General features: G+C 34.4%; 3 protein-coding genes across 5 annotated transcripts; 1 reads left to right on the forward strand and 2 right to left on the reverse strand.

Moving 5' to 3' along the window:
* Positions 1-172: 172 nt before the first annotated feature.
* On the reverse strand, positions 173-3,110 carry LOC114535701 (60S ribosomal protein L9-like). Of its 2 annotated transcripts, XM_028557005.1 has the most exons (5): positions 3,060-3,110; positions 1,514-1,561; positions 1,223-1,428; positions 485-695; positions 173-317 (listed from the first exon to the last, which is right to left on the reverse strand). In XM_028557005.1, the coding sequence occupies exons 2-5, from the start codon at positions 1,557-1,559 to the stop codon at positions 214-216; spliced, it is 567 nt and encodes a 188-aa protein (XP_028412806.1). In that variant the 5' UTR covers positions 1,560-1,561; positions 3,060-3,110; the 3' UTR covers positions 173-213. The 2 variants fall into 2 exon arrangements, with proteins under 2 accessions (XP_028412806.1, XP_028412805.1); XM_028557004.1 differs by lacking the exon at positions 3,060-3,110 and having other exon boundaries at positions 1,514-1,615.
* A 146-nt stretch (positions 3,111-3,256) lies between these two features.
* Positions 3,257-9,289, forward strand: LOC114535639 (amino acid transporter AVT3A-like). Its single transcript, XM_028556925.1, has 17 exons — positions 3,257-3,703; positions 4,420-4,469; positions 4,756-4,912; positions 5,554-5,590; positions 6,274-6,339; positions 6,442-6,508; positions 6,578-6,658; positions 6,727-6,804; positions 6,873-6,942; positions 7,166-7,230; positions 7,383-7,449; positions 7,662-7,710; positions 7,851-7,910; positions 8,002-8,078; positions 8,446-8,597; positions 8,775-8,834; positions 9,120-9,289. The coding sequence occupies exons 1-17, from the start codon at positions 3,605-3,607 to the stop codon at positions 9,184-9,186; spliced, it is 1,302 nt and encodes a 433-aa protein (XP_028412726.1). The 5' UTR covers positions 3,257-3,604; the 3' UTR covers positions 9,187-9,289.
* Positions 8,581-13,746, reverse strand: LOC114535638 (pleiotropic regulator 1-like). 2 transcript variants are annotated; one of them, XM_028556924.1, is made up of 15 exons: positions 13,723-13,746; positions 13,529-13,635; positions 12,955-13,076; positions 12,755-12,814; positions 12,554-12,650; positions 12,272-12,467; positions 11,928-12,020; positions 11,713-11,862; positions 11,322-11,423; positions 10,942-11,034; positions 10,664-10,782; positions 10,417-10,556; positions 10,115-10,308; positions 9,936-10,022; positions 8,581-9,172 (listed from the first exon to the last, which is right to left on the reverse strand). In XM_028556924.1, exons 1-14 carry the CDS (start codon positions 13,732-13,734, stop codon positions 9,963-9,965), a joined length of 1,545 nt encoding a protein of 514 aa, XP_028412725.1. In that variant the 5' UTR covers positions 13,735-13,746; the 3' UTR covers positions 8,581-9,172; positions 9,936-9,962. The 2 variants fall into 2 exon arrangements, with proteins under 2 accessions (XP_028412725.1, XP_028412724.1); XM_028556923.1 differs by lacking the exon at positions 8,581-9,172 and having other exon boundaries at positions 9,319-10,022.
* Between the last annotated feature and the right edge of the window lie 64 nt (positions 13,747-13,810).

Below are 13,810 nucleotides of genomic sequence, written 5' to 3' on the forward strand. Positions count from 1 at the left end.
TCCGTCATGTCCACACGTGCACACGCAGAACCGGTCAAATTTTTATCCACTTTACTGAATACTGTGTGAACACATGAACCTACCATCAGCTGCAAGCGATCGTCACTTTGGCTCTGAGGAACGAAAACTCAAAGTTTCATGGCTAAATAAATAAACATCCAACTAATAAAAATAATTTGAAGGATTAAACACATTTATTTCATCTGCAAATATTTAGTCCATAGAAACAACGGTGGTTTTCTCCGAGACGTAAATACCATCCAGAAATTTCCTGATATCTTTATTCTTCACCTTCGTCGACTGTTGGATTAACGCAGCTAAAATAACAAGAAAATTTCAATTTATCTCATCGGACATTCTCAACACAATTGATCTGAACTTAGGTTGAAACCAGGCTAAATTATAGGACAGACATCCTTCCTTCAAATGTCGTAAAATAATTTTCAATCAAATACTTGAACAGACAAAGTGTTCTCTCTCTTACCAGAATTTGAAACGAGTTCGATATCATTGCCCTCCAAAATGATCTCATCTTTCTGACTTGAATTTGCACAGGTCACACCAGGTCTGAGAGGTACCTTACGAATGTACTTCTCGCCCAAGAAATTTCTGATTTCTACAACGTTTCCATCATTTGTGCAAGTTATATTGATAGGAAAATGAGCGTACACAGCTCGCATCTTGTAACGGAATCCCTAAAGATGAAATACTTAATCAACCAATATATATATATATATATATATATATATATATATATAATTATATATATATATATATATATATATATATATACACACACTAAATATATATATTAAAGTCTGAAGGTCACCATGAAATAGTTCACTATGAAATAGTTCACATCCTTGTTGAAATTAATTCACACCATTAATTTTCACAGTAAATAAATCCACAAAACCTGCGAATCCACCAAACCTGCAAATTCACCACTGCTACTAAATTCACCATACTCTAGTAAATTCAACAAAACACACACACTGCTCACATTTCCAAAAAATCCACAACACTCAATGGTTTTACTACATCCCATTCACTAAACCAACCACATTTCAGTAAATTTTTCAAACACATGCACACCTTGTACCACAAACCACCACACTATTTAGTTGCTTTACTACCCCCACACTCCCAGTAAATCTACCTCACTCCAGTAAATTCCCAATATCCATTATTATCACTGAATATATCCATGAATGTCACTTACATAGACAACCCCTTTGAACATATTTTGGATGTGACTGCAGATAGTCCGTACACATGCCAACTCTTTTCGGGAGGCAAACCAAACATCAACCTTAAGTTTTTTCTTTGAGATAAGTTGTAATTCAAGACGAAGATGCTTAAATGTTCTTTTCAGCGTCCCTCGTGGTCCCTTTACAGTAACTGATCTGCTTTTGACATTAACCTCAACTAGAATAAATAGCATTTACCAGTGAGCTCTAGGCAAACTAGGAACATTAGACATGCTTGCACATTGTAACAAAGAAATACTCACCATTTTCCGGGATTGAAATTTCCCGAGATGCCAGGATGGTCCTCATGGCTACAAGGGACCCATATCAATATTAGAATGCTTTACATAGAATTGCAGAAATATGATAAGTGTAAATTTGTACTTTGAAGCAAAAACCTTATTACAGGTGTTGTAAGCCATTTATACAAAAGTAAAGAAGTCAGGACTTATTTCCCAAACTTCAAATAGCCATGTTGATTTAACAAAGGATACTGGTTTTTTATTGAATAGTTCTACTGTACTTGGTGTGAGGTTCTCTTGGTCTATGTACATATGTGGTCATAGTAATATTAGGAATAAAATATGCTCAAAGAAATCCTAATTCAGAGCTGCTCTGCCCACTGATGGGTTAATTTTGTATAAATAAAGTTGTGTTATGTTAAGTGATGGTAAAGACACTATTTTGATAATTAGATCATTCCATTAAATTCCATTAAAGTAATAACGAATGATTTGCTATGAATTGTAAACGTGAATGAAACATTCACCTACTTTTGCAGAAATATGTCAACCAGGGAAAGTTTGTTATTAACTTATCATAGTGCAAATTACTTTGACATTCGCTCATTTTGAATTAAACTATTTGAAAGAACAAGTCTCTTGGGGTAGTCTCATAATTCATTTACGTCATACTGTAAAATGTGTTCTAGTTCACCAGCACTACTGTAAACTGCTATAGTTCATATTTCTGTTCACAACTTATGACAAAAGAGACTGTGGGAAGATTATTGCATTTCAAACAAAGTCTATGAGTGTGAGCATGCATCAATCACTGAATCAGTGAAGCATGCAAATTTACCCTATATTGCACAAATTTATGTTGGTTTGTAGACACTCTCTTTCAATTTGATAATTCATTCTTTGCTGTGGTTTGTTAACCTTCCCATTCTCAAATTGCACAAACAAAATGAATGAAACAAGTTTTCGTTAAGCCATGGGATGCATTTCCATCCCGCAGGATAAGAACCCTGTATCCTGTCCCACGGGAGGAGGTACTGGATTTTTAAAACTTTTCCATGAATGGTACTGTATATACAAAATAAACATGGAAAAGAGCTCTGTATGCATGTCATTTAGTGGAAGTTCAAAACAAATGTTTTCCATTATTATGTCACATTCATTTACTAACATTCTGATTCCATCTTTTTTTAGTACTTAGTCAGTGTGCATGTGTTTCTTGAGTAGTGTAAACCAAACACTCAGAGTCTCAGACTTAAATATTGAAAATTTTACTTACTATTTCAAGCATATGGTTGCATTCAATTGAAGTATACAACAACAGAAACAAGCTGATAATGTATATACTTCAATTTGATACAACGTTTAAAGTAACTTCATACTTTATTTGTGGAAAGGATTTCTTGAAGAAGTATTGAAATTTTCAGCGATGTTAAAGGAATTAGCTGTACATATTTAGCAAAATTAATGTGAATGAAATAAGCTAGAATATGGAGAGTTGATACGCTGTGATGTCAAGAAGTTTGAAGTAAAATGAGACGGATTGAAATGATGAAAAGAAAATGTTTACCTCCAAGTTTATGATCGTTCAGAAAAAGACCTCTTCAAGCTTTGTAACCTCGCCTTCTCTATCACAATCTATCACTCAATATTAAAACCTTAATTATTCTTCAATCTCCCCAAAAATTCGTAGTTATCCACAACCTCGTACCCAGGGTCTTTACAGTTATCCATTGTGAGAAAACTTTTCCGTTTTAGTTTTTACATGAAGTATCACACAATGACATGCGAGATTGTTTCAAATTATTTGTTTTTTCAAATCTCCTAAATTAATTTTCAGCCTTCTCAAGTGGCAGAAAAGCATGAAGAAACGTTGACCACTTGCAGGCTATCCTTTATAATCAATGAAATATCGTCAACTTTTGTATAAAATATCAAATATAATGAATAAATTGCGTGGAGATTACAGGCATTTCGAAGAATGACCGCTTTGTGACGTCTACAGTTTTAAATATTATATTGACTTTGATTTTGTAACTTCGACGAACGAATACACACCACATCAAAACTACTGGGGAAGGTTTGTCGCTAATAAAAAGAAAATCAGACAAAACGATGCAAGATGGCACAAAAAGCATCCCTAAAATATTTGCCAATATTTTTATTGCATTTATTGGCGCTGGAGTTCTTGGCGTTCCCTACGCTTTTAAGGAGGTAGAAAATATAAAATATTTGTTTTTTATGTTGCAATCGTAGAATATAAACCAACCAATGGACCAAAACCAATGTCTCCTCTTATAAATATTTGTTATCAGATAGATTTTAATTACTTTATGGATGGTTAAATGTCCAGAATACAATTGATTATTTTTTCTTTGTCCCAAATCATACTCCAGTCTCCATACTGATTTATTTTTTCAATGATTTCATGTTATGTATAAATTTAGTAGCTTGGTGGTTATAATTTCTGCTTTCTGTGCTTTCTGTATATGTTATCCAGATTAGGATCTATTATTGTTAAGCTGGAGACCAATAGTAATATTTTATGGCAGTGATTCCAAGATAAAAGGAGCAAATTATGATTTTATGACACACAAATCAAATTTTATTAGAGGCTTTCTTTTTAATCTCACTTTAAAGCATAAAGATGTCAAGTGGGGACTTTTTAGCTGACTTTTTTTCACATTTAAATACATATTAATTCCAGTGTTCATACCTGTTGAAGCAAGTTCAATTTTAGTTCCAACACAGAACCTAATTTAATTTATTACCCATAATAACTGTATTTTCCTTGAGTCCATAGACTGCTCTTTTAGCTTAAATTTTTTATTGTATTTAGGATATATTTATGATATTTACATTATATTTACATTGGCCCAAATAGTATTCTCTAGAAAATAGAATGACATGCAATTATTCTTTTTTACTAGGCTGGGGTTATAGAAGGAGCTATTATACTGGGATTTATAGGTCTTGTGAGGTAATAGTTATAATACTATACTGGCAACCTCGCCGGCTAAAATCTAGTTAAATAAGAATATAAGTTGAATATAATTTCAGAAATCAGAGATAAATCTATACCACCTCACTGCTTGAATTGCTTTTTCCTCTCCTCTGTAATTTCTACCATCCAGTACTTAATCTTTTCATTTCATTCCTAAAACTAATAGTAATATCAGTAGATAAGTGGCGGTGAGAGAAATTGTTTAGTTTACATGATAGGTCGTCACCTTTTAGTTTTCATTGTAGTATTTATTTTTTGTTAGTACCCGGGCCATGTTACTTCTGATTGACTGTAAATACAAGATTCTTGGTAAGCAACCATATAATTATCAGAAGTTAGCATCTGAGCCTGATGAAAAGCCTGCAAAACAATCCAATGGCAATGTTGTTGATGTTGAGGTGAAGGAACTGAAGCCAAAGGTAAATACATTGAGAGAGTGTATTATGTTGGGCCAAACATGCTTTGTCAAGGAAGAGAACACTGCATACCAAAGATAGCAAACAATGTGTGGCCATTCCATGGAAACACTTCAAAGTCCAGTCCAGTTTTTCTGACAGAAATTTATCCAAGATTTTATAGATAACCAAACAACCCACCTCTTAATTCCTCTTGATATAGTCTGAAAAGACTAACCACTTCAAGCCTAGGAGGGCATATATATGGCATGCAGTATGTTTATTACCAGATGCCAAGTGCCCTGGTTCATACAAAAATACTGATGACATGCAATATAACCTCAGGTTAACAAAATGAGATGATGGCCATAGTCTGAGGTCATACCCCCAAGAGAATGAGGTCATATCTCTGAGAGAAATGAAGTTGTATCCCCAAGAGAATGAGGTCATATCTCTGAGAGAAATGAAGTTGTATCCCCAAGAGAATGAGGTCATATCTCTGAGAGAAATGAGGTCGTACCCCTGAGGGAAATGAGGTCATATCTCTGAGAGAAATGAGGTCATACCCCTGAGAGAAATGAGGTAATATCCCTGAGAGAAATGAGGTCATTTCTCTGAGAGAAAAAGATGGGGAAAATTTCTCATGATTTTGATAACACTTTTAGATCAATGCTCATCACGACTTAGAATTTGGCGATCTAGGTGGGTTAATTTTTAGCTGATCAAATTACACTTACCTTACTCCTTATACTTGTAATGTACAAAAAAAGGGAATATTACGTATTAATGTTAGCGGTTCAAACTGATCCATTGCGTGGTCAATTTTCAAATAAAACATATTGTCATATATTTCAAAGCCAAAGGTTGAACTAAAGGTTGATCATTTGCGCTATATTTTTTTCGCGCGAGAGAAATTTTTCGGTAATTTGTACATTATTACATCATATTGATAAATTACCGAAAAATTCCTCGCGCAATTTTGGGCCGCCTATGGAGTTGATATACCTAAATCAATCACCCTCTAAACTGCATGTGATGCGCGAAACAAATTGCCTGATTCACTATAGTTTTCTGTTTTACTGACGAAATTTCACCAAATAACTTTCCGTTTCGTAATAAGTATCAGAGTGTACAAGATATTTTTTCTCCCGAGTGTGTTGGGATCAAATTCACTTCTGACATATGGAATGTAATCTGTTATTGATGATAAAGCAGTACTGCGCAGTGGTACTGCGTTGGCTCTAGCTGATTTCTTAGCCATATCAATGAGCCATATTCATCAACAGACTACTTAGCATTCATCAGAAGTGGATTTGTTTGGACAAAATTGATTGATGTGAACAGGCTTATAGATCTTGGAATAATTATGTGTTTTCTATCTTCAGGATATCATGCGTTGGGTAAATCTGGAATCGTATTGGTGGACGGTCTTGTGGTTCTGTCTCAAGTCGGTAAGCTTGTCTAGGCCTAGGGTAATTGAGCGCATTCAATCATTTCATATGATATGGAATTATATTATTCCTAAATTATAAAAATTCACTCTTTTTTTCTAGGATTTTGTTGTGCATATTTAATATTTATTTCAGAAAATCTTACCAATTTCCTACCAAGATTTTCAAGGTAACGTACATTCAGTGAGCTCTGGCCGCTGCTGTGGACACGTTCAATATTTTCGGCATTTGTTTTTAGAAATCAGTATTTATTTGCAATGGTTTTTCCGCTAATCATTCTTACAAACGTGAGACAGTTAAAAAATCTCAGCATATTCAGGTAAGTATATATAACCGTGTTAGTTTTATTTCATTGGTAGTTTTATTTCATTACTGTCCTCTCCACAGTTTATTCGCAGATTTTGCCAACATATTTGCTTACTGTGTCGTATTTTGGTTTGATTTTGAGAATTTTGAAAAAATTGGGTGAGTATTCATTGTATATCATGATCATCATCGATTTCATGTCTGAACACTGTAATTTTGTTGTTTAGAGATGACATTCATAATTATTCCGCTGAAGGTTTACCATTTTTTATCGGGATTGCTGTTTATTGTTACGAGGTGAGATATTGGTGAGATGTGTTGTAGAGGAGAGAATGGAAAGAGGCTAGGAAGTCGGCAAGAATAACACACTAAATAAGTAAAAAAAATGCGGACATCCACGTTTCTTTTAATATTTCGCAAACTTTACAGTAATACTCCTGAGATGCTTTGTCGTAGTGATTTAATATGCATGATAAATCAATTACATGCATAAATTTTATCATAACTGCAAATTTGGTAGGGAGCTGGAATGATCCTTTCCTTGGAGTCATCTGTCGCCAAAGAATGTCAGAGTAAATTTTACGGGTAATTATTATTGGTAAAAGGAAAATCTTATGACAACAATATACGAATATACGAATCCACAATCACCGTGGTTCGTTGTTCTTGAAACGCGTTAAAACATGTTCAGTTTATTGTTTGTTATTTTATCTCATTTATCTCTTTTTATTCACCAGAATATTCAAATTAGCAATGCTGGTCATTACATTACTCTATATGACGTTTGGTATATGTGGATATCTAGTATGTAGACTATAAACTATAGAAAGCTCAGGAACTATATATTTTCACTTTGTAAAACGGTGGTAGCCTGCACGAGATGACAAAAAGCATACTCTTCCGTTTAAGTCTGCATGAGAATATTCACCTGAATCTTGATGTTAATTTCAGAACAGTTTCGAAAAATAGAATGATATTTCACGAACATATAGATTATCGTTTTCCCTTTTTTGTAGTCATTCGGTGAAAATACGAAAAGTATCATAACTTTGAATCTTCCAAATGGTAAGAGTGGCGTAGATTTATCATCAGGCAGAGGAATGCATGCAGAAGAGACATCCATGCATTCTCACCGCCTTTACCAATATGAGTTTATCATGCAAACAAATTTATCAGGTCTTTAAAATTGGTCATTATATTTTCAGGCAAATTTCCAGTGATTGTAAAGAGTTGCCTAATGTTCTCATTATTTTTTACGTATCCTGGTATGAGATGATTTATTGAAATATTTCTACAATTTATTGTAAATTGCAATGTATTACTATAGTAATATATGACTTGTAATATATTTTCCAGTCATGATGTTTCCTGTGTCAAGAATCTTAGAAATGAGGTTATTCAATGACCCCAAAACAGCAGATTATTATAAGTCTGTAAGTTTTTGTTGTTGTTTTTTAATTATTACTGCTGTATAGTGTTTTAAATACTACCTAACCCAAATGACACACATGCATTCCTCTTTTGAAATGCCACACGACGAAGCGAAAATAATTCAATCGAGATATATGGCAACTATAACGAAATTATGTTTGTGTCAGTTTCTCGACAACTTAAGCAGAAATAGTTAAATGTTTATATAACTATAAATTAAACAAGCATTCTTACATCCACAACAGAGGAAATATGCACTTATTTATGTTCTATTCTTGCGCATGCAGTTGCCGAGTTGCGTACGTCGTACGTCTCCCTTGGTCTTATACTGTGTACTTTCCGTGTCAAGTAATTTTTCTTTATTTTCAGAGTGTTGTTCGTTCAAGTCTAGTGTTGCTAACACTGGTGATTGTATTAACCATACCAAGTTTTTCAACATTAATGGCTTTGATTGGATCCTCGTGTTGCATACTTCTAGCTTTTATTTTACCAGGATTATTTCATTTGAGAATATTTAAAGGGTAACTTTGTTTATATTGTGGTTACATTATGTACATTAAGGATTCGTTTCAAACGTCGTGCAAGCTCCTCTTGTATCTAAACTAGTTTTTTATTATTTTAATGCGTTCGTTACATGCGAAGCACGAACAGACCCAAACTTATCGACTTTTATCGTAACGAACATTTTTATCCTTTAGAGAACTAACAATCTATCAAAAAATTTTGGATTATTTTCTAATATTATTGGGAATTGTGACGTAAGTTTAAACGCGGACATCTCTGTATTAATGATCCATCTTATATATAAACACCCTTTTAATGAATATACATTTGATTAAGCTGTATATATTACTAAATCATTGTGATTTAGTGTCAGTGAGCTTCGAGCCTTAAAGGCATGCAGGGTTGATTAAAATAAAACTGATTGATTATTGATGCGACAGTCTGCCCGGTTTCGAGAAAGGCCCATATACGAGGCGTAGGCCTTCCTCCATGCCAAGTAGTTCGAAATTTTCATTAATATCAATACGATATCTTTGTAGAGGATGTCTGGGCACACGAGATGCTGTGGAAAGACTTTTTTCTAAGGATAACACTGCAGAAATATAGATCATTTTATTACGATTGCTGTATATAATTTTTATATTTATCATTATAGACTATAAAATTATAATTTATACGAAATGTATGGCTGTAGTAATTCTATTACCACGTATGATGTATAATATAATATATCAATTAAAAGTCTACCGTATGAGCTAACTTCCATCACTCTTTTGAAAAATTTTTTAAGCATGAGCGTCATTTTTCAAATTAAACAATCCTTTCTGTCCTTGCCGGACAGTTAGGCCCCTTCGCCCCGTTCGGTCGAGATTTCAGGCTTTTCTTTTTCGCCTTTTAACCGACCAAAATTACGCTATGATCAGTGAGCTCTATATAATTATATATATAGAGCTCACTGGCTACGATAATCAATGTGTTTCCACCTTCGCCGGCTTCGGATATATTTTCCGCATTTATGTGATTGTTTTGTACCCGCGAACCAACTCGTTCCCTGCCCGCGAACAAGCAGAGAATAATCTTTCATAATTTAATAATGGTACGACGTCATTACTATGATCATACACTTTGGTGGAGTAACCCAAAAGACTTTATAATTAATAAAAAGAAAAATAAATAAAAACGCAGGTATGTTAATAAAGTCGAACTATGTACATAAGCCTGATTGTTGTTTCTCATACTTTTTTACCACTGTGGCTTAGTCGAGTACTCGCAATCTCACCTTTCAAAAAGAAGTTTTGGCGAATCGAAAATGATCAGGTCTCTGATAAAAGTGACGTACAGCAAAGATAAAATACCTTCATCTTCACGCTGTTTCACATTTCTTAGTAACGTTTTCGTTTCAGAATCTCTGGTCGCCAGTTAACTGGATGACTTTCTTCAGTCTACAGAAATACACAATATCAAGGTTTCGTATGTTTCAAGTGTGCATGATTAAAAAACGAGAATGATTATCTAAGCATGGATTCCTGCATACCGCTGTGTCATCTTCCTTGTATATCTTCACAGTTTTATCAGCTTCACACGTGATTAATCTACTCTGACTTTGATCAAATATCATGGCAAATACACCAGCTTCACTGTCAAGAGAACCAGGTTGAACTGTTGCCTGAAATCTTTGGAAATTGTAACCAGTTTTCCAATCCCAGAAATACATTGTACCGTTATCACCTGCGGCGGTTAATAAAACAAAATCATTTCAACCTTACTTATAGCTACATGTTGATAAACCTCGTTTGAAAAAGGCAATGCTCGATGAAATGAATCGTGTCAACATACCTCCGGTAACGAGAACATTGTCAGAGTTGATTGCCATGCAGTTGATAATGGAATTATGTCCTGTGAGATTTTGTAGGAAATTGCCATCAGGAAATTTCCATTGTTTAATATTATCTGGTGATGCTGTTGCGAACGCATATCTTAAAAGAACAGGCAGAAAAATGGTAGAGAAAGTCAAATATTAACCAAGTTATAGAGTGAGCCATCAGCAGTCAGATTATTCATCTCACAATGACATTTAACTTACTGTGTTGGATGTAACGCCATGGCGCGAATACTTTTCTTGTGATTAGTTAACGTAGCCTTAGTTTTGGCAGCAGCTAAATCCCAAAGACGTATTGTACAATCATGGCTACCTGTAATCACCTAGGGATATGAAAGAAACAACAAATCCATCAATACAGACTCGACTTCGGACCTTTTTTGGCCATTTTGACCGTTCAATGTTAAGCTTAATTATATAAAGCCCCAGTCACAACACAGTATGAAGATGTACTTCATGTGGTTTGATTGTCCGTAGTTTACCTGTGGTTCCGCAGCCTGTGTTTCAACCACAGCAACAGTATTTGTGTGTCCAGCAAATGTATGAATACACGCTTTAGTGCGCATGTCCCATACCTGAAACAGTTAACAAAATGTAAAACTCTTTCAGATGAATTGTTGTAATTCTCTTTGCTCAGTCGAGTCAAAATCCAGCAAAGCCTGAAGACGCGATATTTTATAAGAATGTAAGCAATCATATTCGATGTTCTTGACAATGAAAGTGTTTAAGAAAACGGAAATTTTTTGCGGAGATATTATACGTCTTCTAAAAAGGATCCAAAAATTCAGAATATAAAAAGTTTTGCTGGAGATTGGCGATAGAAGAAAATGCATTGCCAAAATAAAATGCCGAAAATATTTACCCTGGCTGTTGAGTCGCGACCACACGTGACTAATACATCAATCGTTGGATGAAGAGAAATATCATGAACAGCACTAAGATGACCATGGTAATGTCGAATAACCTTAAAGTAGAATTAAAACATCAGACAATTTATTATAAAACTTGCTTCTTTTTTCTGCAATAAAAAAACATGTTTTAACGTAACAGGCGCTAGTATACCTGTCACCAGGTAGCTACCTACGTGATATAACAGGTTCATTTTTCAAAAGGAAAATGCGAATATTTGGGTGAACAGTACAGGAAGTTTTTAGTAAACTGTACTGTAGGTACAAGACTCTCAAACAACACATGCTGCAGGATAGTTTTTAAAAATGATTCTTTCATCTAATTTTAACAGTGATAATATTCACCTTATTATATTCCAAATCCCAGCATTTCACTTGTTTGTCCTCACCACATGAAAATAAATATGGATGTCGTGTACTAACTACCAGACCCCTCACGGTACTGATATGTCCAGTTAGGGAGAGTTTTAAACGACCACTTGCTAAGTCCCAAATCTGCAAGGAATTGCTATGGTAGTGAAGTATTTTCAGCAGGATTTTCAGCACAATGATGCTCTTACCTTTATTGTCCTATCAGCTGACCCTGTGGCAAACCATTTGTTTCCAGGTTCTACAGCAACTGAACGAACCCACCCTGTGTGACCGCTGATCACCTAAGATAATATTACCCATATCAATCTTAAAAATACATATTTCAATTGATGATGAAAGTTTGAACTTTCAAAAAGTCCATCTTGTCTATCATTCAGAATTTATTATATATTTTGATGTATTCGCAAAACAGAGCCTGGCTCTCTTGCCTAATCTCTAAAATCTGAGAGCCTCAACATTTTTAACCATGATGCTGATAGTTGTTTTTATAATTGAGGTGCTAAGGGTATAAGGGTATGTGTAGTGATCTTACTCGTATTAATTTCCAAGGTGCATGCCACTCAGGTTTCGGCATTGTCAAAGCTCGTTTCTGAACGATGGCTGAAGATGACATCTTGTCTGATGGTACTAAGGCTTTAGAAGGACCAGATAGTCGCTCATTGCCACCGGATGACAGTGCTTTGTTTCTGATCTCTGAAACACCTGGAGTCTTCTTACTTGCTTCAATCCTGTCAAAGAAACATTCATTAGGATTGTATAACAAAAATGAGGTTCAAGTAACAAAAAGGGAATTTGATGATCCAATACAACTTACTGTGTTTTTGATGGAGGTAATGATTTCAAAACTTGTTGAATTCCAGTTTGGGATGGTTCTTGTGGAATTGTAATATTTTGATTGCTTAGAGGAATCCCTTTAAGATAATTAATATCAAATTACTTTTGCGTAGCATCAAATTCAACCATATGTTTAAAAAAACTCTCATAATAAAAATGAATCTATAATATCATTAAATACCTGGGGCAGCAGGATATGGATGACCTCCAAGTATTTGTGGTTCCTGGATTGGATGAGTTTCTTAAAGACAAATACATTAGCTGACAAAGAAGGCGTACAGCATATCAAGATGCACAGACAATATGGTATTGTGGTTAATCCACCATCATCTGAAATTATATTACACTACTCTTAGATAAATGCTCAAAACATCATGTCACCTTGTTCAGTATGATGTGTGTTATGATGTTCAGTTTCTCCTTGGATTGTTTCTTTTAATATGGGAAGATTTTTTACAGCAGAATATTCATCACGGATCTTACATTCAATTCTTAATTTATTGCTGAAAGGAAAGAAAGATTTTATTGATGTGGATACAAAAAGGAAAAATATATTTCAGTTATATTTGCATCTATGGAAGAGGAAAAAAACGCAATACTAATTTTTAAGAGGAAAAACCTGTGCATTACTATTGAAAAAACCGTACATTCCCTCCCGAAAAAAGCACAAAAATCATACTTTACAGGATGCTGCCATGCGCTCTTTGCTTATGTTTTTATATTAAAATGTTGAGGAGTAAATCTTTGGGTGTGGAGAAGTTCTTTGCAAATTGCATGTCTGATGTCTGTGGTCTGTGCTACATACCAATATTACCACCATTTATTTTATAGTAAGAAAATCATGTAAAAAATAGAAGCAGTGGCTAAATGTTCATTCCCAGTGGATTCTAGAACAATCCACTTTGTATTTAATCAAAAGTTACTATGATGAATAAACATCTCTACAACTACTAACCTTTCAGGATCTTTCTCAAGTGGAAATGTGTGATTGTGTAAAAACATATCATGGGTCCGTTTTAAAGAACGAAACACCAACGTATGTACAGAATGCTTTACAATATCCTTAAAGAAAATAGTTTTACTTTTACAGGCACTTGTCTAATACAATACAGATTAAGTTATATAAAAATAAAAAAGCCCCACGCTTACCTCGGCGGCCATATTGGAGAATATTGGAATTAGTGATGGGCGATACTTCGATACCAAGTATCGATACTCACCGATATTTATGATTTGC

The sequence above is a fragment of the Dendronephthya gigantea genome, unplaced genomic scaffold, assembly GCF_004324835.1.
Source record: "Dendronephthya gigantea isolate DGI-Jeju-01 unplaced genomic scaffold, DenGig_1.0 000122F, whole genome shotgun sequence".
Lineage (NCBI taxonomy): Eukaryota > Metazoa > Cnidaria > Anthozoa > Malacalcyonacea > Nephtheidae > Dendronephthya > Dendronephthya gigantea.

Coding starts and splice junctions, on each gene's coding strand:
- LOC114535701 (XM_028557005.1), bottom strand. CDS start 1,559: ATGAGGACCATCCTGGCATCTCGGGAAATTTCAATCCCGGAAAATG. Junction 1,429..1,513: donor AATTTCAATCCCGGAAAATG/GTGAGTATTTCT, acceptor TATTTATTCTAG/TTGAGGTTAATGTCAAAAGC. Junction 696..1,222: donor TGTTCAAAGGGGTTGTCTAT/GTAAGTGACATT, acceptor TTTCATCTTTAG/GGATTCCGTTACAAGATGCG.
- LOC114535639 (XM_028556925.1), top strand. CDS start 3,605: ATGCAAGATGGCACAAAAAGCATCCCTAAAATATTTGCCAATATTTTT. Junction 6,659..6,726: donor AAAAATCTCAGCATATTCAG/GTAAGTATATAT, acceptor TCCTCTCCACAG/TTTATTCGCAGATTTTGCCA. Junction 8,835..9,119: donor ATATTATTGGGAATTGTGAC/GTAAGTTTAAAC, acceptor ATATCTTTGTAG/AGGATGTCTGGGCACACGAG.
- LOC114535638 (XM_028556924.1), bottom strand. Junction 12,651..12,754: donor TCCATATCCTGCTGCCCCAG/GTATTTAATGAT, acceptor ATTATCTTAAAG/GGATTCCTCTAAGCAATCAA. Junction 10,309..10,416: donor CAATGTTCTCGTTACCGGAG/GTATGTTGACAC, acceptor TAACCGCCGCAG/GTGATAACGGTACAATGTAT.